The 27143-nt window shown below is 53.7% G+C and overlaps 10 protein-coding genes across 10 annotated transcripts; 6 read left to right on the forward strand and 4 right to left on the reverse strand.

Annotated features, from left to right (window-relative positions):
- Positions 1-173: 173 nt before the first annotated feature.
- J4E88_004661 (uncharacterized protein) lies at positions 174-2443 on the reverse strand (the record flags this gene model as incomplete). The annotated part of the gene is made up of 4 exons (XM_049398305.1): positions 174-1416; positions 1467-2074; positions 2123-2358; positions 2407-2443. The coding sequence occupies 4 exons, from the start codon at positions 2441-2443 to the stop codon at positions 174-176; spliced, it is 2124 nt and encodes a 707-aa protein (XP_049255866.1).
- Positions 2444-3769: 1326 nt separating this feature from the next.
- On the forward strand, positions 3770-5596 carry J4E88_004662 (uncharacterized protein; the record flags this gene model as incomplete). Its single annotated transcript, XM_049398306.1, has 1 exon — positions 3770-5596. The coding sequence occupies one exon, from the start codon at positions 3770-3772 to the stop codon at positions 5594-5596; it is 1827 nt and encodes a 608-aa protein (XP_049255867.1).
- A 458-nt stretch (positions 5597-6054) lies between these two features.
- On the forward strand, positions 6055-6932 carry J4E88_004663 (uncharacterized protein; the record flags this gene model as incomplete). Its single annotated transcript, XM_049398307.1, has 3 exons — positions 6055-6117; positions 6243-6338; positions 6399-6932. 3 exons carry the CDS (start codon positions 6055-6057, stop codon positions 6930-6932), a joined length of 693 nt encoding a protein of 230 aa, XP_049255868.1.
- A 526-nt stretch (positions 6933-7458) lies between these two features.
- J4E88_004664 (uncharacterized protein) lies at positions 7459-9288 on the forward strand (the record flags this gene model as incomplete). Its single annotated transcript, XM_049398308.1, has 1 exon — positions 7459-9288. One exon carries the CDS (start codon positions 7459-7461, stop codon positions 9286-9288), a length of 1830 nt encoding a protein of 609 aa, XP_049255869.1.
- Positions 9289-11557: 2269 nt separating this feature from the next.
- Positions 11558-12145, forward strand: J4E88_004665 (uncharacterized protein; the record flags this gene model as incomplete). The annotated part of the gene is made up of 2 exons (XM_049398309.1): positions 11558-11579; positions 11631-12145. 2 exons carry the CDS (start codon positions 11558-11560, stop codon positions 12143-12145), a joined length of 537 nt encoding a protein of 178 aa, XP_049255870.1.
- A 4934-nt stretch (positions 12146-17079) lies between these two features.
- On the reverse strand, positions 17080-18084 carry J4E88_004666 (uncharacterized protein; the record flags this gene model as incomplete). The annotated part of the gene is made up of 1 exon (XM_049398310.1): positions 17080-18084. One exon carries the CDS (start codon positions 18082-18084, stop codon positions 17080-17082), a length of 1005 nt encoding a protein of 334 aa, XP_049255871.1.
- A 489-nt stretch (positions 18085-18573) lies between these two features.
- J4E88_004667 (uncharacterized protein) lies at positions 18574-19388 on the forward strand (the record flags this gene model as incomplete). The annotated part of the gene is made up of 2 exons (XM_049398311.1): positions 18574-18818; positions 18869-19388. The coding sequence occupies 2 exons, from the start codon at positions 18574-18576 to the stop codon at positions 19386-19388; spliced, it is 765 nt and encodes a 254-aa protein (XP_049255872.1).
- Positions 19389-22663: 3275 nt separating this feature from the next.
- J4E88_004668 (uncharacterized protein) lies at positions 22664-23139 on the forward strand (the record flags this gene model as incomplete). Its single annotated transcript, XM_049398312.1, has 3 exons — positions 22664-22703; positions 22757-22834; positions 22892-23139. The coding sequence occupies 3 exons, from the start codon at positions 22664-22666 to the stop codon at positions 23137-23139; spliced, it is 366 nt and encodes a 121-aa protein (XP_049255873.1).
- A 261-nt stretch (positions 23140-23400) lies between these two features.
- On the reverse strand, positions 23401-24383 carry J4E88_004669 (uncharacterized protein; the record flags this gene model as incomplete). Its single annotated transcript, XM_049398313.1, has 2 exons — positions 23401-23945; positions 24053-24383. 2 exons carry the CDS (start codon positions 24381-24383, stop codon positions 23401-23403), a joined length of 876 nt encoding a protein of 291 aa, XP_049255874.1.
- Positions 24384-25079: 696 nt separating this feature from the next.
- J4E88_004670 (uncharacterized protein) lies at positions 25080-26276 on the reverse strand (the record flags this gene model as incomplete). Its single annotated transcript, XM_049398314.1, has 2 exons — positions 25080-25449; positions 25648-26276. The coding sequence occupies 2 exons, from the start codon at positions 26274-26276 to the stop codon at positions 25080-25082; spliced, it is 999 nt and encodes a 332-aa protein (XP_049255875.1).
- Between the last annotated feature and the right edge of the window lie 867 nt (positions 26277-27143).

The raw sequence follows: 27143 nt of genomic DNA on the forward strand, positions 1-27143 counted from the left end.
CATTAACATGTGATCCATCAACGCCGAACACAAAGAGAGGAAGGTAGCATCCAAGTCGCGATACAGCGCGTGAGCAACGCGACAACGCCTTACAAGCAACAAAGGAACAAGCGCTACAAGCTAAAAGACTCAAACTCATGCCTGTTCAACAAGACGGAGAAAAGAGGAAAGCACTAAGCGATAGGCCATCGAGTACGCAATCCTTGTGTCCATTGCCCGTAGAGGATGTCGGCCAGTATCCCCTGCTGCTCCATACCAGGCTCGACGTAACCAGGCAGTTTCTTCTCGTCAAAGTAACCGTGGCCATCAGCCCCAGAGCCCTTCTCGCCGACCACAAAAGCGCTCTGGCGGCGTTTGTGAGACTTGAGGTGAGGATTGTTCTTGGCCATTACGAGCTTTGGTCCCTTCAACGGAGAGCCCGAGTTGGCGATCGGTGTCCCATTTCGTGTCGGTGTCGATATCGGAGTGTGGTCATTCTCCTCTGAAGACTTGCTGACGGTCGACGTAGCTGCACTCGTCGTGCTTGACCGAACACGTGTTGTACCTGTACCATGCACAGTTGTACCACCCAAGCTAGTGTCGCTGGTTTTGGTGTTATGCTTCAATGGTGATTGGGCGGGCGAGACTTCTATGCCGAGAGCGTACGCAAGCTTTGTGTCGTTTTTGAGGCGGTCCATCATAGCCTTCAACAACATGAATTCGCCATGTGGGTCGATTTCGTCAAGATGCTGCCAGGCCTGCGCAACTCGTCCGATAGCGTCGCGTTGATGGGGCGATGCTGTGTCAGCATGCGCTTCTTGAAATACTGAGTCCAGGACCTTGCTGTACGCTCGGCGACCGTATAACGCGTCTTTGGTAATTGGCATGTGTCCATCGGGAGCAGGTGGCTCGTTCTCGTTGTTCATGTCCAGTGGATGGTTGGACGTGGGAGGTGATGGGCGGAAGGTGCGCGCTTCGGGGTTCGGCTGGAAAGACTGGTTGTTCTGAGCAGGCGGGTTGCTAGGGGGGTTTGAGCGAAGTGCTGCACGACGTTCGCCCGACGAGACGCGCTTGAAGTGTCGTACGGTCGATGGCGAGTTTCCAAATGTCAGATCGACACCCAACGGCGACTTGTTGAGATTGCTGACGCGACGAGCGGTGGGTGTATCGCCAGACGGAATGCGGAAAGCCGTGGCTTGGGAAGTTCTCCGAGAGGATGGACGTCGTCGTGCTGGGAGTGGTGAATCGGTTATGTCGCCCAAGGGCGCTGCGTTGAGGTCCATCCGTTGCATCATGGATTCGACTTCATCGTTGCCTGAGGAGGGTATACGAGCCAGTTTGCGACGCTGTTTCAATGTCTGGCGTGCTTGGACGGTCCCTCGCTTGACGGTGTCAAAGTCCCAATCGTCTTCCTCGGCTCTGGGGGAGAGATCGACCCTGATGAACCTGTTAGCACACTGTATGAAAAAGTCCGGCGAGTTACTGACATGGTCTCTTCATAGTACTTGGGGTGCGATGCCGCTTGTTGTTCCCTTTGGGCGTCGTACATTTGCTTGCGTTCGACGAGCTCGCGTAATGCCTCGACCTTGCCCGCGCGTTGGACGAAGCGATGTTTGAGGAGTTCCTTCGCAGTCGCACGTCGATCCGGATCCTTGATCAGACATTGTGCAATAAAGTCTTTAAAGTCTTTGCTCCATTCGTCGCCCTCCAGCCTTGGTGCTGGGTTCTTCGGAATCGTGAAGAGCACCTTCATGGGATGTGACCCAGCGTGTGGCGGTGCGCCCTCTGCCAACTCCATAGCGGTGATTCCGAGGGACCAGATGTCGGCTCTGAAATCATAGCCAGCCTCTTGGATGACCTCGGGTGCCATCCAGAAGGGTGTACCGACAAACGTCATGCGTTGTGATTTGATATTGGTGAGTTGTGCGGCGACACCGAAGTCGGCGAGTTTGACCTTGCCTTGGTCTGTGAGGAGTACGTTGGCGGCCTTGATGTCGCGATGGATCTTGCCGGTCGAGTGTAGGTAGTCCAGCCCGAGCAGGAGCTCCCGGCATGTGATGGCGATGTGTGCTTCGCTGAAAGTACCTGGTGCCAACTATGACGGTTAGTCTAGCTACGTGATGTCCGTTGTGTGGCTGCGTACCAAGTCGGCGGCCGAGCCTCCCCCCAGATATTCCATGACTATCCATAACTTGACGCCCTTGACGAAGCTGGTCTTGTATTCGGTGATGTATGGGCTGTGGCAGGTACTCAGCAGCGAGATCTCTGCTTGGATGTCGGCGAGCTCTTCGCTGCTGTCTTCGAGGTCGATGTGCTTGATGGCGACTGTCTCGCCCGTTGTGCGGTCAATGGCTTTGAACACCTTTCCGAAGCTGCCGCCTGCAATGGTCAGTAATGGCGAATCGACCAGGCTATGTCAAAACGTACTGCCCAGCTCCTCCATGACTTGATAGTTTTCGGCCATGGCGGGCGATTACAACGTCGCTAGGCGGAGCGCAATGGCTGAGGAATATGGGATGTGGTCGGGGTCGGGCCAAGATAGATGCAGTGGTGTTTCGGCGGAAGACGGTTGGGATAGGAATAAGACTCGGCTGTGGTACTGGGCTGCTCAATTGCGCCGCCGTTGTGGTGTATATCAGAGTATCGCGCAGGGTCCAGCCCTATCATCGCCGAGGCAACCAGCCTGATCGTCAAACAAACGCACATCCCCGCCGCCACTTTTTGGCGGAGATTGGCATGACGTCGGTAGGTATCAATGCTGTAGAAAAACAACACAGGTCGGGCATGTCCAGGACAGCGTAATAGACGTCGGAGCAGTGTCGTGAAGCCTTTGGCATCCAAGACCAGTTTGGCGACGCCATATCTAGAGCAGCCTATTCCTCTCCTCTCCAATGTTGCCCTGCATGAGCTCCCCACTGCGGCTGTCATGCAGCAGCGGCTACCAAAACCGTCAGCCGTCTTGCCAATAGACGTGTGTGGTGGTGCATCGTCTGCGCCTCATCCCGCCGATGATTACTTTTCCGGTTGCTGAGGGAAACGTGAGCTAACGACATGGTGCTGCGAGGCACTCCAGGCATGTCAAACCTACCATGCCACTCACCGCCAGCTAGGCTGGATTGCGAACAGTCCTCGTAGCCTGAAACAGGCCGCCTGTACAGCGCACTCCTGGCTGTTGCTGCAAATTAGGACGAGGGCGACGATGGGCCTCCATGGCTGTCTAACCGCCAGGGCACGCGCACCATGTTATCCGTCGCGGTTCTCCTCAGCAACCGCAAAATTAGAGTCTAGTACAAGATGACCACTACCCGTCGTTGACCGGACACTCGACGTGCTACCCAGCTAGCTCAAACTTGACGGCTACATGGGTCGTGTTCTGAGGTGTCAAATTACGTGGCCCGACCCCTCATCTCCGCAACATGGCAGTGTCGTCTCGAGAATGTGGGACCGAGCATGTGTTCGACAGTAGACTGCACGTGTGGTGACCTGTACGTCTGAGTATACCATGGAGCAATGAGCGAGCGGCAGCAGATAGAAGACAGAGCAGACGTCGCCCTCAACAGACGGACATTGGTTCACCGTCTCCACACAGGGCCTCCGTCACGAGACTAGCCGCGCAAGCAGTCCCTTGGACATGCAGCCAGGAGATGGGTTCCTGGATTGGGTTGTTGATGGCCTGAGCACGGCGCGCGTGAGCGACGGCTGCACAAAGACTGCGGCTTCGGCTGTAGGAATCTCTAGATACTCGTTGCCGCTCTGAACCCCGTGGCATGCGCTCTTCAATGTCTTTGGTATGAGTTCTTGCGCCGCTGGCTCAACGCTCTTCAAGTCTTGGTTCTCGTGGTTTAGAGGGTCGCTCCTTCTCCGATTGGTCGGCCTCCCTACAGCGCTTCTAGCCCTTTATCTCGAAGTCTACGGCAGCTCCCCAGCCGCCGCCTCGCTTATTCTTCACCGACTCGCTCGCCGCGCTCGTCTCTCAACCATTCTCTGTACGCTCAAGGAGGGACAGTACGTCAGCAATACCATCTTCTTCGTCGGAGGAGCAGACTCCATGGACAGAGCACAGACACCGACAACCCTGCACGACAAAGGGGCCGAGTCGTCATCCCAGTCGTCAATAATATCCTCCAACGCCCCCGACTCCAACGCTTCTTCTCAGTCTTCACCACCCAAGACCATGCCGTCGCATTCTCGGTCCAAGACGGTCGACGTCATCGGGCAAGGCAAGCGCCTGTCCCTGCAGTTCCCCATCCAGCCAAGTACGGGCATCAGTTCACCAACCTCCTCGACACGGTCGCGCCCGCAATCATGGATGAACGGGGCAACGTCTGTTCACTCGCCCGAACCCGAGGATTCTACTTCCGAGACAAACATTCTGGCGGTTCTCGCTGCTCAAGAGCGCTATGTGCTCGAACTCAAAGAGGAGCTCACCAAAGCAGAGGCTGACCTGAACACGCTGAAAACGCACTGGACTCATCACGAAGCGAACAAGCGTCGCAATGAGGTGCGCAAGGTCGCCGCGCTGCAGCCTCTGAACACATCGCTCGCCAATGCTCCACCGGGCCAATACGAAGACGATGGTTCGAATTCGTGGATGCAGAAAGAGATGGAGCGCAGGAAGAACCTACTCAGCAGCACCAAAACATCCCAACGGAAGGTCTTCAGCGGCTCGCGACATCTAAGAACCCTATCACTACTCTCTCCCGACCGCCTCCAGTCGCCATCATTCCCCCAGCCACTCGATCTACACGACGACCCCGCTTCCAACTCCCGACCGCAGCTTCCTGCACGGGCTTCCACCTCGTCAGAGATCACACGACAGGTCGTCAATGCCGGCGAGCACGACCGATACGACATGGGCGGCATGCCCACCATACAACGTGAGCAGCTCATTCGGGCTGGCACTCAGATGGCGCAGGATTTCAAGAAGGGTCTATTCACATTCATGGAAGATATCCGACAAGCTACGGTGGGCGATGAAGCCGTCAACACGGCGGACGGCAATACTGGAATACCAGGTGTCAAGAACCCCTCTAAATCTGGCCGCAAACCGTCCGAGGGCCGCCCCGCCCTCAGTCGGTCCGCCAGCTCGAAGAAGACCACACAACAACTAGGTTCCACTGGCGACGACTTCTGGAAGGAGATGGGCCTGGGCGAGCCCAAGACTACTGTAGTCAACAAGAAGACGCACGCACTCAAGAACACGACGACCCCGCAAAAGCAGATCCGCAAAGTTGCATCCGAAGAAGACTGGGATAACTGGGATACCCCCAACGAGTCACTTCTGGTCGACTTGGAAGACTCTAAGGACAGCTCAGATGAATCGGATGCGCAGACCTCGCCGGTATCCGGCCCAGGCAGCTCTCGAACTAGCACCAGCACCAGATACCATTCGAAGCGTCACGATTCCAAGGCATCGTCGCTCACCTCCATCAACCAAGAGGACCTGACACCACGAGAGTCAAAGCGCAGCTCCATCCCATGGCCTGATATGACCAAGGTGTCACCCAGCAACCTGAAGCGTACCGCATCACATCTAATGAAAGAGTGGGAGAAGCAACTCACCCCGCCCCCGGAATCGAGGAGTGAAGATTACTCGCATGGCGATTTTATGAACTGAACGTTTGAAACGGTAGTTGCATTTAGCGATTTAGCATTATGACGCGACGCCATTAACAGCAATGTCTAATTCAGTGTTGAAGAACTTCCTTGAAGAGGTGGTTTGCTGTGTGGAAAAGTTCAAGGTATAGCATGGCGTTGGCGTAATTGTACATATTGGAACCTAGCTTCGGGTAGACATGTACCGTCGTAGAAGCATAATGAGAATCCGAATACCTCAAACCGACGCGACCAAAACGCTTGGTTGCAACATGTGTGAACACATCCGTGACGCTGGAGTGGCGGTGCCAAGACCCACCTGCCCGGCATTTCCCGTCCTCCGCTCTGAACTCCGCAAAAGTTCCCGGCGGCGGCGCATGGCATCGCCTTTGCAACAGTATCACTTGTACCTCACGCTTGCTTCGTGCCGCAGTCGTACTCAGCTTCAACAAGATGGCTTTTCCAGGAGGCGTGGGCTCCATGCCAGCCGCCATGAATCCCAATGCAGGCATGTCCGAGCAGGAGCAGCAAATGGTGAAAGCAGTATGTGCGACCCCGTCTCCTCTATACAGTTGCGGTGGAACATAATAGCATGTCGCGAGGGCGTAGCTGGCTATACAAGGCTGTCAAATAACATGTTTGGGGAACCATGGCTAACGTGCGAATAGATGCAAATGGGTATGGAGTCTTGCATCGGCAAGACAGTAATGGCAGGCGTAATGGGTGGCGGTCTGGGTGCTATGTTTGGGCTCTTCATGGCTTCCGTATGTGGCCAAACAACTCATAGTTTCGAAAGAAAGAGAAGGCACGACTGACATGCACAGATGCGATACGATACCCCGATGTCACAGCCCCTCCCCGTCAACACGCCGGCTACAAAACCTACAACCGCAGCCACCGGCGCAACGGCAACGGCAGGCGTCAAGCCTTCGACGATAGCTACCGGTAGCGTCAACTCCGCATCCGCAGCCACTCTCACCCCAGCACCCTCGGCCTCTGCGACTGCTACCCTTCCAAACCCCACCGCTACCGGTACCGTACCGCTTACCGACCTTCCCCTACGCCAGCAACTACGGGCCGGCCTGCGCGACATGTACCGATCCTCAATTTCTAGCGGACGCAACTTCGCCAAAGTTGGTGCTATTTTCTCAGGCACCGAGTGCGCAATCGAGGGGCTCCGAGCCAAGAACGATCTGTACAACGGAGTGGCGGGGGGCTGCTTGACTGGGGGTATATTGGCAAGAAATGCTGGGCCGCAAGCCGTGGCCGTAGGATGCGCAGGCTTCGCAGTTTTCAGTGCGGCCATCGATGCGTATATGCGTATGCCAGAGGACGAGAGAAGCAAACCTATCGCGTAATGTCTGTGAGGCGACCTTCACGACTATGAGTCGAACCTGGGTTGGAATTCATGTCATTGATGTATGTGTACGATATACCACAAGCGATGTTGGGGTAGACTCGCGACTTAGCATTGGGCGGCGTTTGGAGGATTCACTCTATCGAGACTCTCGACTTTACCAACGAGACTAAAAACAATATCAAGGGCTATGGAAAATAATCTTGGCCGTCTCTCAGTGTTACAAAAAAAGTTCGACTCAATATGTGTTGAATCAGCGTCGACTCATCTACTTCCAGCACGAGGCCCCCATTACTGCCACCAGCGCGATCCGGCCAATCAAAATTCGTGAGGGTCTCACACCAAAAAAGTCGGGCCCCACCGCCACCATCGCGAAATCTTCTACCACACCAGCGGCACGCCCTAGTCATATTGACGATCCAAACCTCGTAAACTTCCGAACTTAATATTAGGATCTCAACTTTCCACGTACAACAAACTGAACCTTCCTGTTTACCGGACTGCGACTACTGCCGGTACACCGCGCAATGGCAACACCCACTGCGGACCAGCAAAAGCCCATTCACTCGCTTATTTTGGATACGGGCCCATTGATCAAGAACACAGTATCGATCTCTACTATCATCAACGCCGCGGAAGAACTATGGACTACTCCTGCTATTCTCTCCGAAATCCGCGATGAAGCCACACGGTCACGTGTACAGACAACATTGATCCCATTTCTGAAGATACGGAATCCTCAGCCGGCAAGCTACGATGCAGTGATTGCGTTTAGCAAGAAGACAGGTGATCATGCGGTACTCAGTAGGCAGGATTTGGGTATCCTAGCCCTGGCTTACGAAGTGCACTGTGAGAGGAACGGTGGCGACTGGGGTCTGAGAGAAATACCCAAAGGAGAAATAAAGAGGAGGCCTGGAGAGGTTGAGCAGTCGAACGAGGAGAAATCGCAGAGTGGGGGCCTTTCCACCTCAGCAAAGAAGCGCAAGAACAGGCGGAAGGCAGCCAACAAGACTACCGAAGATACCGTTGAAGATGCGATGGAAGGCGTACAGATCGATTCCGGATCTGTCGAACCAGAGGATATTGATGAAGGCTGGGAGCAGCCTACAGGTAAGCGGGCGGCGAAGGCCAGAGCGCCCAAATCTACTAAGTTCAACTTCAAGCCCGCAGCGGAGTTAGACAGCAGCCTGGAACAAGCCAATGAATCGGAGGAGCAGACCGCCCAAGCTGAAACAGACGAAGCAGAAGGTGGAATAGCTGTCACTCAGGAGCAGGTCGAGGAGCAAGTACATGAGCAGGTTGTTGCACAGGTTCAGGATCAGGTTCACGAGCAGGTGCATGACCAGATTCACGAGCAACTTGAGAAACAGGGCAGAGGAGAGCTCGAGTCTCAAGCTGTAGAGCAGGCGGAGGAAAAGATCGAAGAGCAGGTTCAAGAGCAAGTTCAAGAACAGCTTCAAGAACAGGCTGGCGAGGAGGGGCCAATCGACCAATCGGCGGCGGTCGAGGTGCCCACCACTAACATCCACATCGAGCAGAAGGCAGAGCTCTCACTCGCGCCTGAGACCTCCAGCCAGCAGGATCTACAAACCCAGCAAGTCAGCTCTGACGAATCGAAACTGGCGCAGGAACTGGAGGACCTCTCGGTATCCCATCACGCCACTCAACAACCTACGCCCCCTACGACTGACGATTCAGCTGCGGAGTCTGACTCTGATGGTGACTGGATTACTCCACAGAATCTTACAGAACACCAAGCCAAGGACGGAGCCACCCAACCGCAAATTCACACAACAGCCAATCGCCAGCTGGACGTAGCAACCATGACGATTGATTTTGCGATGCAAAACGTATTGCTCCAGATGAATCTCCAACTTCTCTCCACAAACATGCAACGCATCAAGAACGTCAACACCAAGGTTCTCCGGTGCCACGCCTGTTTCAACATCGTCAAGCAAATGGACAAGCAATTCTGCCCCCGCTGTGGTCAAGCAACCCTACAAAGGGTTTCCTGCTCTACAAACGCCGCTGGAGAGTTCAAGATCCACTTAGCCAAGAACTACCAGTACAACAAGCGTGGCGATAAATACAGCATCCCCAAGCCCATCGCCGGTACTGCAAACACAAAGTGGAGTCATGGTCAGGGAGGAGGCAAAGGCGGCTGGGGTCGAGACCTCATCCTTGCTGAAGACCAGAAGGAATACACTAAGCGCGCTGAAGAGGACAAGAGGACCAGGACGAGGGACCTCATGGATGACAACTACCTGCCGGGCATTCTGACAGGCGATCGGGGCAGAGCCGGTGGCAGGGTCAAGGTAGGCGCAGGCAAGAACGTCAATGCGAAGAAGAGGACGTAGGATGCTGTTGTGGCTGCCACTGAGCCAAAGCAGTTGGGGGCATGCAGACTTTTGGTCAGGCGGACTCGGATGATCTGATGTGGTGGTGAAAGCCATCGGGTCACCCGGCTTACTGGGTTTTGGGCGTAAAGGTTCATGGCGAATGGTGTTGAGCCATGCTTGGTTGATCGTCGGAAGATATGTCTCAGATAGACGCATGATATCCTAAAAGTTTCTATTTGTCCTCTCTAGATATTTGAGTAGATGGCCCCCTGTCGCCTCGCTCCACCTGTCCCATTCGATTGCACACAAACCAATGTCTGACGACCGTACGGCAACATGATCCTCCAACCCTTCCAATATACCTCCATGCACCACACATTTGTATTATGAATGCGCACGATGGGTATCGTAGTGCACACCGCTTGTGTATCGCCGTGCTTTGATTATGTGCCATATCTGCATTGTCCAGTAGTCTCGCTTCCCAAAGCGCCACTACGCCTGTGACTGGGTGGCATAGTAGACCCGGGAAGCTGATTGTGGCTCGGCACGCTCGGTTATCTTATCGAACGTGCGGCCTCTATGTAAGGGTCAACGAGCTGCATCCAAACGAGCTGTATGCCGATAACACTTCAAGATACTCGGCACATTTTGCTGCATTGATACGGACACAGTAGTGCGTGCGCAGGTCCTTAGATCGGCAGTATGGCTTTGCGTATCTCTTATTCCGTGCTTCGAGTTGCAGGGTAGTTCTTGGATTCTACGTAATTTACCTGTACTCAGCATTCAGCCCCTGCGCTGCGGATGTGAAGCCATGGGTCCGTGTCTTGGAAGGCCTGAAGATATGACTTAGCAGGCACTCATTGGGGCGACGCCACTATAGTCTGACAGGACATGGTGCATACAGCGATGCTATACGGTGCCATCAATCGTATCCTAAGAGCTGCCTGGAAGTGGCTCAGTCGCAGGAAAGTGGCGCAAAATCTATCAGCTCGTGATGTAATCGACAAGCCAATGCGCAATGATTTTGAGCGAAAGGACTGGCAGTCAGCAAGTGTATTTCAGTGGTGGCTGAGATGTAGTTCCAGACTTGACCTCAAGCTGATGATCCTGCGCGGGTTCAGACGATCGGTGGCCGTCTCATCTGCCCCAGTGGTATATCGTGATTCGGAGCTGGACGCTCTCGTGTCTCACAACTGCGGAAACGTGGCGTACAGTGACAGCCGAGTCCGTGTAACAACGCATTACCCTTACATAGCTCCTTACATAGCACACATGTGGACTGTGCCCAAACGCCTCGCTTACGTCAATTCAGTCCAGCTTGAGATGTTGCGATTGGTTCTGGGGGCTCTTCGGGGGTGGATCACGTTTACCGGAGGTGCAGTGAAAGAGCGCTTTATGTGAATGGTAGGGCGCCTCGAGACCCCAGGCGACGGGGAAGTGACTGCCGAGGGGCCAGCATGTGAACGGCGTGGTATGAGAGTATACAAAGACCTCTGTTCCGTTACCATAATACTGAGGCTGCGATTGTCTTGTACACTATACTTGGTTTCTGTCTTTTATTGAGTCGTTATGGCGATTCTTAGTATTCTTAGCGCTTGGACGTCGCTTCCTAGATCGTACTTTAGACGCGTAAGTCTTGTTCAATCGTTTGTTGTTTCCTTTTTCAGCATCATCACACTTACCCACTCCAGCGATCGAGATCGAGATCTTCTTACATGCCCGAGTTCACCGACAACTCTAAACAGCTCGGCTCCTCCCCGGCTAAGGAAGCTCCGACCAAGCCCGGGGACCATCGCACCAGGATTATTGCTCGTCTTCGCGATCAAGAAATCCATGTTCCGGATGTGCATTACATATACACGGACTGGGCAGCTAAAGTGCACCCGGATGTTCTGGTGCTGAGACAGCATCTAGAGGGATACTTCCAAACGTTCATCAGTACCGAGAGCCAAAGGAAGAAGCAACGTAGGGTAGACAACGGACTCTGCGCGGGATACTTTTGGACACATGTGGAACCAGAGAAGTTCGTTATTCTAGGAGAGCTTGTTGCCTGGGTAACTTGGCCCAATTCCTTTTCGCGATTATCGACTGACGTAAACTGTAGTTCTTTTTCTGGGATGACGAGATCGATTGCGGTACTCTGACAGATGATCGTGACAAGACCGAAGCTTATTGTGACGATACAATTAACTTCATCCGACATTGCTTGCAGCCAGAACTCTCTGGCGAAGTTCCGGCACCGGGGCGGTTGCATAACTGCGGTCCATGGGTCAACATAGGAAGAGCAATGCAGAAGGGCCAGTCGAGAGGTACGTCCATCCAAAGTATGCTAGGCAGGTATCAGCTAACAAGCATTGCAGAAGCACGTGACCGGTTTGCTGAAACCATCTACGACTTTATCCGCGGCGTCAAGACATCTCAGGCTACATGGGCGCAAGGGATGTCTACTCTCGAGGAATATACAGCGCGCCGTTTGAGAACTGTTGGTACAAACCCGTGCATTGCTGTCATGCAATGGGCCTACAACCTCACTCTTCCACCATCGATCTGGAACCACGAAGCTGTAGTAGCCATAACGCGCGAAGTAGCCATCTCCGACTTCCTCTGGAACGACATTGTGAGCTTGCGGAAGGAGATAGACGACGGCGATATCGATTCTGCCATCCCGGTGATGGTATGGAACGAGGGATGTAGTGCGCAGGTTGCCGTCGATCGATGTGTGAAGATGGTGGAGGAGAGCTGGGCGAGGCTGTTGGAGGCAGAGACCCGACTTGTGAAGGCGCATGCTCAAGAGTCTGAGCAAACCAGGCGCGATATCGAGACGTTGGTTGGCGGGTGTAAGGACGTATTGGTTGGACATATGGTTTACTCGTGAGACTTTTAGGCAAACTGCATGGAGGACCACGTTGACTTTAAGCCAGGCTCAAGATTCCGCGCAACATGTCCGCAGCAAAGATGAACGAGAAGGATTGCAGTTTCTGCATTATCCTATAGAGCCGAAGGCTTGAGAGGCGTCGTCTGCTGTGAATAGAGTGAATGATAGACCCGGGGGGCAAATAGCAGTTTCCGCTATCGTGTATACGCCAACATGAATGGCTCGCGACTTGGTATCAAGGCTAGAACGGACTCTCCTCAGTACACATCCAGAACAATACAACATTTTCTCTGGAAGTGATAATTGCCGTCATCGTGAGCTCTCCTGTGTAGGGTCAGCTTTGCAAAAGCAACGCGAAACTCCCCTTTTGCCAGAGCTAGGACCACGTTCATCGGACGAAGAGGCCGGGTGGCGTACTCGTCGTCATTCTCATCCGCGATAGCGAGTTGCTAGGACTTTGTCTCGAACTGCCAATGTCTGGAGCACAGTCTGCCGTCGTGCGGGCCACTTTCAGGCAGACAATTGACGTGGTGCGGGTGGGTCGTGATTGGTCGGGCGGCGATGTGTCCGAATCGCCAGGAGGAAAGACCGCATCTTTGCCTTAGCTTCCGCAGCCGGTACCAGACTTCATCCCACCTGGGCAGCGTCAGACCTCATGTCCAGCCCTGAATTCAGCCTCCTACACCTATTGCTCATCCGCCGTCATACTTGACGCTCCTGTCCATGGCTGTTCCTGCAGCCAGGCGCCGTGCCTTCCCCGACCGACGCGCTACTTGCATTCCTACGCGTCCTAGCGGCTGGGTCCATACCGATGCCTGCAGGGCCTCTCCATTCGTACACGCTTCTCTCCCACACTGCCGTACCGACGCGCCTACTCGAGCTCTTGAGTCTTTGACGGCATGGGCAAGCATCGCAATACTGGTGGAGAGTTGCTATAACTCAGGCGACATGAAAGAAGTATGATCCGAACGTGACGGGAGCCAGCATACGGCGTAGAAGCATCTAGGTCATGTATACCTCGGACCAAAGCCCGCCAGCTCCCGACGGTTGCTTTCCACCATCGCATGCCGCAGAACCGGATAAGGTGTCCAAACCCTCACCTCATGGTCGGGGCCTTTATGGAGACCAATCTCGGCTCGGCTGAGCTATCATTCGACTTCCTCGAGTCCATCTCGTACCGCCGGTGACCTCTTGGCAGGTTGCTCCATAGGTTCGCGATCGCGGCGCCAATGGCCCGTCTCGTCAGTTTGGCCCGCCATAGACCAGACCTTACTCCCGCAAAAGGCCTCTAGGAGCGGCGTTCTGGTCCTGGCCAATGGATGCCTGCTTTCTGGGCTCTCGATGACCAATTCATCGCGGCTCGAGCCACTCGGGATGCTGCTACCGACCAAGTCAGTCGTTGTCTGGTCATTAGTGCGTCTCAAATCAGACTTGTGCCGCATGTGTCATAGACTACCACCAAACAGCTCCTGTTCATGTGCCCTATGCCAATATCGAGACAAGCCCACGCTGAGGTGAGCGCATATCCTTTGTCGAGGCCTGTATAGTGTCAGGATTCCGATCGAATGGCCTCTCCACCAGGACATCAAAGCCGCGCATGCTGTGATACGCCCCTCTTTCGGCCACGCCGCCTTGACTGTTACTTTGCGGTATCCGCCCAGAAGCCCGAGGCTTCGGTGCGGGGTCATATTGTCAGTTTGCCTTATCTGACCGGCTTCCGGATTTGACAGTAGCCGCCGGGCGCGGCAGTGGGGTTCGATTCGATAGAGAGCGCACCGTTCCGTGCGGTTCATACAAGCAGTAAGTCTGTTGATTGGGAGTTGAGCCGTCAAGGTGTGCATGACTTCAATCGTGGTAAGTTCATCCCGTGTGCCTGGGCCGCCATGTCAACCGGTGAGTGCTTGTTCGTAATTCCCGCCAGTTTGCGTTGCTGTCGGGCGAACACACGAGATGACAAGGGTCGTCGTCCGGTGAAGGAAGTTCCACGATCATGCAGGTTGCAGGAACCATCTGCTTCGATTAGCAGGTTGTTGCCGCCAACTAGGTAAGGGGTACTTATCCATTGCACATTAGCGGCAATTTCCTTAACAAGCTCACCAATGAAGAGCACCAGGCATACTTGAAAGTGAGGAAAGAAGGCGAAGAGGCAGAAAAGGTCCTCCGGTCGTCTTGGGGCCGCACGCCTAGTCTGTCAGCCGATTCCTTTCTATTTAAGACACACTCGCCCTTCATACATCGGGAGCCGCTCCTTTCTACTTGCTCGAGACGTATTTTGTAACAACTTCTAGATGTCGCTTCAAATAGCCGCCGAACGGGCACAAAGAGTCGGAGACGCTTGCCGGTCGATCAATACAATACGCGCCCACCGAGGAACGTTGGTCCACAATGTCCGTACGCCGGCTTTATGACCCCTCTTTCTCGCAGAGCCGCACCTCTCGGATCTTTGTCCCAAGATACATGCACATCTTATCGCGGCAATGGTTTGTTCACACGGGAAAAAAGCATGCATAGTTGACGACGCAACATTATTCAGCCCTACTCATACTTGATCTGCGAAGCGATGTTCCACTCACTCACAAGCAAGACACAACAATTCTGGTGGCAATCACAGTGCATGTGGCCGCAACATCTTCGCGAATACGACACATTCTTCACGTTGCAGCCATAAGATCAACATAAACCAGGCTTTGGCCACGCCTCTCGGCTAGACTGTTCGACAGATGGCTCTTCCACTGTTTCGCAACAAGTGCCGTGCAACGGACGGCACACGCAAGGCGCTTCGCTAGGAGGGATCCACCCTTGATCTCTCTTGGGTTGGCGCTGTGCCACTCCATCTTGTTGGCTCGCCGGTTCAGACCGGCTGTTATGCTGCAGGCGATGGGACACGTTGGGCGCGATCCACGGCCGGTTGACACCGATGCTTTTTGCTGAGATGCAGCTGAAGGCCAACAGCTACCGAACCACTACTGCCATCATGATGCTGTCATGGCAAGATTCCATTCTCATAGAGCAAAGTCTTCGAAGGACAGGAAACACGACACAAGACATGCAGATGCTGCTTGCCTATACCGTCCCCCCCGGAAAACCCGAGGCAGCTATCCAACGACATAGATCATCGACCAGGGAATGAAAAAGTTCACAGCGGGGTAAGGGATTCTGGGCTGATTACCTTTGGCCCACGTATACGTCTGCTGCAGCCGATGCAGGATGTTGCGCCATGCCCCTTTCAGGGCATCTCTAGCTTATCAGAGGGCTGCTCCGAAATCTTGGCCGTCAATCAGACATTCCGTCCCGCACTGCTGTCATGTAGGAGCTTGTCGCCTGACCTCCTTGACTAGGATGCTGTTACTTTCAAGTCACTAAACGCAGAGCCGCATGGCGATGAGAAGGATAAAGACGTGTCGAGTGAGGGGCTGTAATGGTCTGGAGCAGGGCGAGAGTACCAAATCACAAGCAGGAGTATAACACCATTCCACAAGGGTTCGTTGCGCAGAGGCGCAATACTAAGATACGTCATGGTCAGTATTGTATCCGCTGCCGAGCTTGATGGCCTTGCAGTCTGACCAAACCTTAGCTATCCTACTTCTTTCGTATCGAGGAAGTACGCGAAAACCCAAACGCCGCTATCACAGTCAGCAACGCCGGACGCGACGAGGCACCTTCGGTAGTTCCTGGAGCCAATGTCCGAGTGAACGGTGGCGTGTCGGATAAATGGTGGTATTGTGACGGCTACAACATCCGAGAGTACTCGTCCCAGTTTCCCCGACACACAGCACATTACCAAACCTACTCGATCTTTTATACCGGCGGCTTAGGTTTCTCGGTGTTGCGAGGAGATGCAACAAGTCCACCGCAGGACGAGGCTTGGCAGACTCTCAAGTTCGATCACGGCCCGGACTACTCCTCGTATCTGTGCAACGTATCTTCAAAACGTACGGTTCACTACCGCCGAACGAACCAAGCTTGGTTGGGAATGTTGCTTCCAGATATCTACTGGCAATGTGCAACATTGACCCCATATGAACAGTATGCCGGTCTCAAAGGAGAGCTTGCCATCTTTCTCGCCCTTATCGCCTTCGCTATGGCCCCGGAACAGATGCCACATGTACTTCCTAACATGCTAATAAATGGGGAGTGGCGGACGTATGGTATGGCACACGGCCGTGAGTTAACTCAGCCCATTTGTGATGTTGACTGATTTCGTGTCTAGGTCAAGAGGGTAGAGGCGTAATCGTGACTGTCTGTACCTGCCCTCCAACCACACAACAGGAAATGAAGACCTACGAAAACACCAACTACTACAAGTAAATCTGAACGCTAAGTCGCCACATTCTTGACGTGCCAAAGCCGAAGCCAGTTCAAGCGATACGCCGGCCCAGCCTTACAACCCTATCGGCACTTGAGCCTTATACATTCTACACCGTCCCTTATTACGACATGCAACCCACTCCAGCTCGCACTTTGGACATAACATGAGCTACACCATTTGCAGTAGCCGTACTACGTCGAGCTCATTTCGCATTTACGACCCACACTGTCATTCCCCAATTCTGTATCCTTTGTTTACTGTTCACTCTTCTTACTCGTCGCTTGTGGGAAGTATCTGAACAGCTATGCGTCACACTATCTTCTGTTTCTTTTACAGATTGTCAATCATTATCAAGTTACACATTATCCAGATAGCTAAATACGTTTATTGAAAATGACGATTCCCATCTATTACCACGCTCCCTAGCTTCAAACCGTGCACATTCTTGCGAGAAGAAAACAGAAGTAGATGCGCAGGCTAGATGAAGCACGATCGTCCATGGTTGTTGTAGACATTGCAGTCGTGTCCAAATCTCGAGAATGTGTTATTTTCGAAAGCCGGAGTGCTTCTCGCTGTATACTTCTACGCGGGTATCACAAATGGCGAAATCAGGCATCTCCCCTGTTCAAGCTCCCATACCCCAGACAACAACGTTACCATCGCCACCACCACTACACCACTCACGCCTCGTCTTGCAGAAGGCCACGGCGGACACGACATCCTTCTTCGCCTTGGTGGCTGGTGCAGGCGCTATACCTCTGACCTCCCTCATGTCGGAATGCTTGAATTTGTGCAGACACGTCCCTTCCAGCATGTCCCAGGCAAAGACCATACCGTCATCACTGCCACTGATAACGACGCTGTCGTTCAAACCAAGAGTGCTTCTAACCCTCAGGTCCTTGTTCACAAAAGAATCGTCCTTGTAGGTTTTGAGCAATTCGCCGTTGGTGCGATCCATGAGCCTGACGGTCGAATCCAAGGAGCCAACCAGAAGCTCTGTGCCCTTGTTGCTAACGGCCAAACTCGTACAGCTCGGTCCCACGACATCAACCTGACACGTACCCATCCTGATGTCATAACTCCTAACACGACCGTCGACGCTCGCTGCTATAATATCCGCGTCGTGTACGGCGACATCAGAGATGCTGTCTTTGGCGTCTGACAGGGTCATGATGGGCTTGTATGCGTTGGATTTAGTATCCCAAATCCTGACGGTGCCATCGAACGAGCCCGTCGCTATGATACTGTCGCTCTCGCCTCCAAACACGCCGCGATTTACACGTCCAGCATGACCAGTCCACCGGCGTATCGTCTGCGCCGTTTGCACGTCCCACAGGAAAACTGTCTTATCTCCGCCTGTGCTGACAAACTTGTCATTGGCCGAGTTCACATGGATGCTGAGGACTTCATAGCCGTGCGCTGTGTATTTGTTCACGAGGCCAGGGGGTCGTTGCGAGGACGATGTTGGGGCGGTAGAGGTAGGCGGCGCTTTCGAAGGGTTGTAAAGACGGATTGTGCGGTCGGACGAGCCGGTTAGGATGTAGGTTTGGGGACCTGAGGAGTAGGCGACTGCGTGAACGATGCCGCCGTGGCCAGTCAATTTGGCGATAGGCGTTGTTGGGAATGACATTACGCTCTCGTGGGCAATCGCAGGCTGAGAAGTGCAGTACCAATCTGTCTGCTATCGTTCGCGAACGCGACGGGGCTCTTCTTTGAGGAAGCGGAGGTTGTATTCTGATGCCGCAGCTATCGAAATATGGGTGTTCAGGACATTGTGGACAAGAAATTAGGGGCGATGTCGGTAGCGGAACAATTGCGCTCTGTTCCAGCGGTTCCTCCCTCTCGTGAATGGTTATGCGATGCGCAACTATGCGAAAATGTCAAGGACATGCGGAGAGGGAGGAAAGTCGCACACGCGCCGTGCATCTGGTACCTGCCAAGGCCGAGGTGGGGCGATGACGCTCGATTAGCTCCCGCGACTTTTTGGTCCCTCAGCAATTAGCTGCCTATACACGTCTAAACATCAACAATAGCGCGCTCGCACTACAACCACGTATCGACATCCTCTTGTGCTCGTCCCATAGTAATTCCAAAATACCGCATTCCACGAGACCCCGCCATGTCACTCCAGCACCTCGACAGCGCCCCCAAGGCAGACGACTTCACCCCGCTATCAGAACACCAATCCCAGACCCCGACTTCCTTCTTTGGCGCAAAACCCGTCCTACATGCTCATTATGAGGGAATGACTCTGGTGACAGCTGCCGATCAGCTTAAACAAGATGCCGCATTCAGCAAATTCAGCTCGAAGCGCGAGGGCGAAGAGGATCTGGTCGAGGGCGTTGACATTTGGGTGTCTTCAGAGTAGGTCCGGCTGCTGCTTAGCCATGAATCATGCTGATATATGACTGCAGAAATGTCGTTCTGTTCCAGAGCACGCCCTCGCCCGTCGGCGTATCCATCCCGTTCCCATCCCTCGCGCTCCACGCAACGATGAAGTACAAGTCCACCATCGAGGCGCTATACGTAAATATCTCGCTCAACGATGCCGAATCCGTAAACGAAGACGATGACATCCATATGCTCGAAATCACCGTGCTGCCACCATCATACACTTCGAAACCCACGGAGACATGTATCACGGAGCTGTTCAATGCGCTGAACACTTGCGCTGATCTGCACCCCGATCCAGATGGCAGCGACGACGATGGCGACGACATACTGGATGATTCAGCGCCCGGCGCATCGGGTTGGATAACAGCGGAGAACATGGATGAATACATGGACGAAAACGGCAACTTCAGCGGCATGGTCATCGGTGAGGAGCTGGGTCCCGGAGCTGGAACAGTGAGGGCAAGGGAAGACGTCGATGGAGACGCTAACGGAACAAACGGCGCGAATGGACACGAAGAAAAGTACTACCGTACTGGATAAATGTGTATGCATGTCAAGAAGTAAGGGAAATCGAAAGAGTCGAAAAGTATTATAAGAAGGATACCCAAGATAACACCAGCAATTGGCTGCACTTTGGTGGCTGTGAGTGTCCACTCGTCTCGCCCTGTTCAGCGCAATCACCCTCACACCTTCAGCAGACCACCTTTGCCACGCAGGGCAGTAACAGCGGACGTTCACCTCGCCATTCCCATCTCCAACCTCTTCTCGCCCCGCTCAACATCTCTCGTATAAACTGGCAATGGTTCCCGAACCACGCCAACTTCCAGACCTTTCTGTTCGTCGTTGATCATTCGTCTCGCTCTATTTTGCCATTCCGATCCCCCTACTTCGCGTTTGCCCATGACTTTACCGGCCTTCACATTACGTCGTAAGCGGCGCTGGTACAGGAGGTAGGTAAGAACAATGACACCGAGAAGACTGATGATGAGCCCGACGATGATAGCTGTGCGGATCGATTCCTTGCTAGGTGCTTGAGTAGGCCGAGGGCGCGTGGTCGGCATATTAAAAGATTTGAAAGGATAACACCCAGTGTGCAAGGTGCTGATGGGCTTTTGCTTATGGCGAGGAGGTTTCGAGTGATATACAGGCCACTTGTACACAGGGACCTCCGGTGACGCGAACAAAGATTCTGCTCGAAACACGAAGTATGTGAACATGCAGTCAATATTTTCTTGTCTTCTGGTTCAGCAAGATCCAGCAGTCAGTTACCTTCTTGTACTTACAATGGTAGTGACTCACAGTGCAATGTGATCGCTCGTCACGAAACAAGTTCACGATAGACCATGTATAGCAGTTGTGGGCAGTAGCAGAAGCAAGCTTTGGTACTCTGCTCTTCACATAATTTACTAGATCTACGACGTAAGGCTGACCCTGACGCTGCACAACGCATACACCGATCTGGCATTCGACCATCTTCTCAGCCTGACCGTTTGGCCTTACTTCCACCAATCAAAAGCCAACGTATTTGCCCAAAAGCCCCAAAAGGCGTTTGTCCAGATGCAGGTTCGACGTACCCGCCGGATGTGTCGAGTTTCTCCTCTTCTCTGCGTTTGTAAGAGCGTCGCTCATCGCCGTAGTTGGTCATAGTGCTGAGCCTCAGGCCTTGGCTTGGAAAAGAAGGGACCTGGAACGTTTGTCGGTAGGACTTGATACGCTGGCTGCTGAGTGCAGGAAGAGAACTAACATATCGTCGGCTGGAAAGTGGTCTCCAACGCCAAGACGCCACTAATGTTTCTATCTTGTTGGAGACTGTGGCAAGGCCGGGTACCGAACTCGCGAAGGAGGGCTTGCAACAGGTGCAGGCTGCATTACATCGGCGTACATTGGTGGCCATCCTGACAACGAACTGCTATTCGCGTGGGGTGCAATCTCTGTATGCGCACGTCTATCCTCTCTCACAGCTTCGTGATATGCTGGAGGTACATCTTCCAAGGGTGCTCCTTCATTGTCCTGACCTCCACTGCTCCGCCCTCCCTGGTCTTGTCTTGCTCCAACTAGGTTTCCACCATCTCCACTTCTACTGTTGTGGCTGTCTCTCCCTTGGGCACTTCTGGCTTCGCCGTACAGCGCTTCCGCAAAACGCCGTTCAGTTGCGGCCCCTTCTTCCGCAGCCTGCTGGCTACGCAACTCGCTTAGGAGCATTGGTCTCTTTCTTTCTCGGGCTTGAGAGTATTGGGGACTATAGCAGCATCTCAGTACTGATAGGACGACGATCACTGTAATGACTATGCCGATAATGATTCCAATACGTTTGCCAATCGGCCACCCATACCATCCGTCCGTTCGACAGCGGTTGAATTTGGATTGAATACAAGCACGAATTTGATGTCGAGCGTGAGGTGTGTAGGCTGCGCCCGAGAAAGATGCATGCAACCAGTCTTGGGTCGTTGTAGGGGCAGGAGTGACGGTAGGTTTGGAAGGCGAAACGCCGGTCATGATTGCTGCTAAGGTGGCTCGAAAATGAAGATGGGCGCCATTACATCCAGTAATTCTAACAGGACGAAAGCCATGTTATGTATACCTCAGGGTATCGAGTCGCATATTTGCAGCTTATACTGGTTAGGGACACCAAGCATCGTATTCCTATCGATCAAAACGCCACAGCGTATGCAAAGCTTGGGGTTTCCATCTCGTGCTTCCTAACCGAGCTGGTGCAGTTGCAGGATTGGCGGGAACATCATGTCATGAACCTGCAAGCGCACTCTGATCAGCCGCGTGACCTTGAGGCTGGGCTCTCGTTGCCCGAACACCCGGATGTCAGCCCTGTGAGGCTGATTTTGGCCGCATATCCGCTTGCTGACTTGGATGCGTGGTGTCGCGCTTCCACCGATTATTATGCCAAGCCGGAGGAGATCTGAAGTGGAATCTTATCGCGGACCTGCCATCGGAAAGACCTGTGCCAAAGATGGTGTCGCATGTTTGTTTTGTATCGGAGGCTTTGCTTGATCGGGGATCTTCAGATATTCAGATATTCTCGTTTACTAGCAGTGCCAATGAACGTGAATCCAGAGAGAGAAGAAGCGCTGACAGACGCTCGCGTCTATGTGTATACCAACTTGCAATGTCGACGTTCGTCGGTAAGATTGGAAGCCTGGTTTCAGAGGTGGCCTAAAGGTACGGAAGTCTAGGAAAGCAGCAGGCATCGGCGGCGCATAAATACGTTTCTGTCGACTGCGTAAGATATCTTATCCCTGGCCAAATTGTATACTTGGCCATGCTTGAGCGTTGCAAGATGGACCGAGGAAAGGAAAGACGTGCCGAAGCTCAACGCATCGCGGCAAGGCTGGGTACATCATAAAGGGCGACAACGATCGCAGATAGAACAAAACGGCATACAACGCCACAGAAGGGCGCTCATTGCTAGACGCGATAGGCTATGGGTGCAAGCTTCCTAAAGACAGTCAAGTCCTGCGGCGCGTTCGTACCAGGTAGCCGCCAACCTTACGCGTCAGCGTCGCCATGCGCCATCCGGAGACATCCGCGCCACACTGTGGCTAGCCAATCAGCCACACGATCATGACGTTGAAGCATGAGCGCTCAGTAAGGTTCACGCATGGGCGTGATGGCCTTTAGGGTGTTTATAAGACCTGAGAGTCCCCGCGAATAGCTAGTCGCGTACCTTTACCAACTCGAGAAGTCACACAGTCCGGCGTGCGACATCAAACGCAGACAAACAGTCATCACCTGTGCAGACATCAACTATCGCAGCGCACAATCTACATTACTACAGCGCGAAACAGAAGCCAGTCGCAAACATGATCAAAACGCTGCTTTTGATCCTCATCACAATCTTCAGTAAGCTTTACTCCTTCCCTCTTCCGAGTAAATCCCAGCTAATCCATACACAGTCCCACCCCTCGGTGTCTTTCTCGTGGCAGGCTGCGGCGCCGACTTCTTCATCAACCTCGTCCTTACAATCCTGGGCTGTAGGTATCTTCTGTCAAACTGCTCATGAGACATGCGCTGACATCTCCTACTATTAGACTTTCCCGGTCACATTCACGCCTTTTACGTCGAATACGTGTACATCAAGCGACGCGACGAGATACGCGCGGGCATTTACAACGCGCGTCCTGCGCCGGGTGTGTACAGTCAAAAAGTACAGAATGGAGGACACAAGAGCGTGCCTGTCGCGCCTGCACCTGCGGGCGTAGAGGCAGGACATGGGGTTGTGCCGGCACAGCAGGGTTACGTTCAGCAGCAGCCACAGGGATATGGAACGGTGCATTAGGCTGTGAGTAGAGCAGTCGAGGACCAGGTCCCACGATAGAACAGAGAGGTCGTCAGTCTGATAAGATGTGTTAGTCGCATTCAGAGGGAGAGGGTGTCTAATGGGCTTACGCTTGACTTTTGTGATCACCATTCTTTTCGCGTTGTTTGTAGCACAACTAACTCACTTATCTTGCTTCACGCTCAGGCTGCAAGTGATCATGTCCTTGACATTGCTCGTAGTATTGTACATACATGTACAGTGTGAGACGCTCTCGTGGGTCTACCTCTTCTTGCCCCTGCCCTTCTTCTTGCCACCCATCATGGCCGCTGCAGCCCCGGCACCCTTCTTCTTCTGTCCCTCGGACGTACCCAGGGCAGCCTTCTGCCTGAGGTACATCCTGACGACGTTCTCCACGCTTCCCCTGTCGTGCTTGACAGTCCTCATGTACGTCAACCTGGCACGTCTTGCCCTCTTGGCCGCCCGCTGCACAACCTCTATGCCCTCTACCAATGGGCTGTAGACCTTGTACCACATCTCCACACCGACACGGGTAAGCTGGCCGCGCAGGAGGATAGCAGTGTCGGTACCGCGACGGCGGATGTTGATGCATACGCCAGCGAAGGGATCGCCGGTGCGTTGGCGCACAAGTAGGATATCGCCGACTCGCGCGCATTCTGGGTTGTCCTTTGCGAAAAGGCGGGTTCGTGCTCCGGTGGGGTCGAGGAGGCTGATCTGCGAGGCGTTTACGGCTGAGATGGGGTTGGGACAGGTTTTCTTGATGTTGAGCGTTGTGGGCTTGAAGACGGGTACGCCGAATTGGTGGCCTGTGGGATAGAGTCAGCGCTTTCTTCGTCGGGAGATGACTGCCATGTGCCATTGCAATATCTTCCAGCATGCAGCCATATGGCCAGGCATCGAGGGGTGGCCGTACTCAATTGGTGGTCTACGCTCTTCTGCTTCATCACCGGCTGCCACTTGGAGTCGATAGGCTTCTTCTGTTTCCGGCGCTTCATTCTCACGAGTTCTCCGCCTGTGAACTGACCATCCTCTCCGTATAGACGCGGATACAAGGCTCTGTGCAGCCGCTGGCTGAGATCCGGCTCCTGTGTTGACAGCCGCTGCTCACGCCTGGCGGGCAATATGGGCGTCGTAGGCGCTGCATCGGCGGCGACAGTCTCGGTGCTTGCGAATCGTCTACATCGCACGGCTCGGAAGGCGACTCGCTGGGCTGTAGCCCGCGTGCAGGGTATGACGGCTGACATTGGCGGGCGGAGTTGCAGTCGTCGCCGCATAGAGTCCAGCTTCAGGAAATTCGACGTCGCTTATGTCAGCAATCGTCCGTCCCGCATAGCCCAATTGCCTGGCCCCCCTTCACAACCACATGCTTCACTAATGGCCTCGTGCAACTCAACTTGGCAATTGTTCGTATTTGTGTATCATTTTCATCCTGGCTACAGTTCAAACACCGTCGCAATGCACCGATCGTAATCGGTGTGAACCTAGCCCGTACACCCACATCGCTTCCATGAAACAGTCAAGTGGACATCTCCCTAGTGGAGTGATTAAGAAAGGACTAACTTTTGAAAATGCAGATCACCACCGCCCCTGGTATACCGCAGTGTATGCACACGCTGAAAAAGGCAGCCCAAACACCATGCTTGCGCGATGTCGAGCGAGGAAACCACGTGTGGTCAAGATAACGACATGGACCCGCAGAAAGAGCCCGGGATTGCCGCCCTAGGCATCCCATCACCATGCATTTTACCGCTTTTCTACCCCGATACTCCAAAGGAAAGGTAAGGCCAGACGCCGTTGAGATGCTACCGTCCGACGCCGAGGGAACCAAGTGGACATGTCGAACCGAAGGAATTAGAGTCGCGCCTGGTTGAGCTGCTCGCTTAGACCCAAGACAACGTTGGAATGCTGAAAAATCTCGCCCTGGAAGATGAAGCCAGCCGTCAGCAATTGATCTGTTCAAAGTCGATCTCGATCTCTCTCCTAGGCGTCTCTACCTCTTCCATCCAAGTGAGACCGTTGGCAGCCTCTTCCACAGGGAACACCTCCTGGGCATACTCCTCCATGGATCGGTTTCCCTCCCACAGTTCAAGGGATACCTTGGGAACGTCTGGCTCAAGATCGGGTCCAAAGTACGGTGCGCCCTTCTCGCCCAGTGTGTACTCCAGCGCGGAAAGGTGCTCCCGATAGCCTGTGGGTGTGGGCACGTTGATCATTATGGGGCCCCGCTTGTAGCGGACTGGTCTCCGGAGGCCCGTACTGAATGCTTTACAGACTTCTCTCGGGGTCATTGACGCAAATGCAAGCGGAATCCTGAGTCAGTCAGTACATAGTCCAAAATTACACGTGCCCTACAGGTATCTTGTGATGCAGCCACGTCATGGCAGCATGCGAGAAAATAGCGGAAAATTTTACAGTCGACCACCAGTGATGCTAAGCCACCAGATCGAACCACTGTGGAGACTGTCCGCATGATGTGGACCGGGATATGCAGATGCAGAACACGCTTACCGCTTGCCATTCCACTTTCGTGGACCTTCCTTAAATAGTTGGTAAATAGCTGGTCCTATATCATGTTCCGAGTCCAACCAGGGCAGAGGCTGATCTGGGTGGAATGGTGCTTGCCAGACAAAACTTCCATCGTACTGGTGCTCCATGCGGAATAGCGGGAAGTCGAGACCGGTAAAGTTGTTGTGGTAGATGCCGCAGTAAACAAAGGTTGCTGGCAGGCCGATTTGGCGGATGTACTGTTCGACGGTGAACTTGGGTGCCCATAGTGGTAGTGATCTCCAGTTGTTGCCAAAGACTGAGTGGTCGGGCATGCTAGAGTAGATGTAGTGTTGGATTCCGGCCTTCTTTGCGGCATCGGCAAGCGATCGACCAATCGAAACCTCGTCTCCCCAGTGCGTGGTATTTATGAATGCGCATTGCGCGCTCTTGAACAGATCGTCGAGAAATTTCTTGTCTTCCAGCGCGCCAATATAGACAGTGACATTGTCCAATTCCGACAGCTCCCGCGCAACTATTCCGTTCAAGTCTCGCATCTGCGCTCGTACTTGCCATCCTAGTGCGGCGGCCACGCGAATGAAGCTCGCCGATTGGCGGCCATTGCTGTTGATGGTAACGACGGTCCTTTGCATTCGTGTATCCTTGAGCGAGAATCTTGGGCGAAAAGAAGTGCTTTAGAGAAATTTTTTCGCGGTCCTGTGGAAGTTGCGACTTTCGGAAGGGTGGTTGTGGGTATATAAAACACAAACAGGGCCAAGGCGCGAGGATACCGGGCAGTCGTCACCTGGGGCTCCGGGAAGTAGGCAGTAGCTCAATGGCGGGTGAGGGTGAGATAAGGACTTGGTGTAAGGGTAGTGGTAACCTTGGGAGGGATTCGGTTCGGCGGCGTCAGCGATGCCGGTTCGGCGGGCAGATAATAACGTGCTTGCGACGCACAAAGGTGGTCAAGCCTCTGATAGTGCGATCGATGGCAGGCACGTGAGTCGCTTTATGCAGGGTTGCGCGAAGCTAGTCGTCGTGTTCTGAGGTTGAGGTTGCGGTCCGATTCCTTTACCTTTGACGTAGACACACGCAATGTTTAAAGAGCAGAGCTACGGTCAAAGACGCCGACCGGAGAAACAGGAGAAGCTCGAAACGAGCTGTTTTTTTGTATGACATTACAGCCAAGTTTGGGCTCGTCATTTGCATTGCTGGGAAAAGCCTTACCTAATAGTCCACCCGCAAGGGCGAATAGGCTCCGCTTGACATCGCGAACACCTGACCGCGGCCACTACTTACCACAGTTGGCCAGCGCAATATGCCCGTAGTGGTCCACTCTATCACTCGAGACTGTTCGAGTTGCTCTACTGGGCCATGGCGGAACAATCTCGCAGAATCGCCTTTCGTTTTTCGACACGCCATACTATGCATACACAAGCGAGCAGCGTGCACTATCATCCGACTGCAACGAGCTTGGTAGGCTAATTCATAGACGAGCGCTCCACATTCGAATCTGCTCG

This window comes from Alternaria novae-zelandiae, assembly GCF_023758075.1.
Source record: "Alternaria novae-zelandiae strain BMP 2774 chromosome Unknown scaffold_8, whole genome shotgun sequence".
In the NCBI taxonomy this organism is placed as follows: domain Eukaryota; kingdom Fungi; phylum Ascomycota; class Dothideomycetes; order Pleosporales; family Pleosporaceae; genus Alternaria; species Alternaria novae-zelandiae.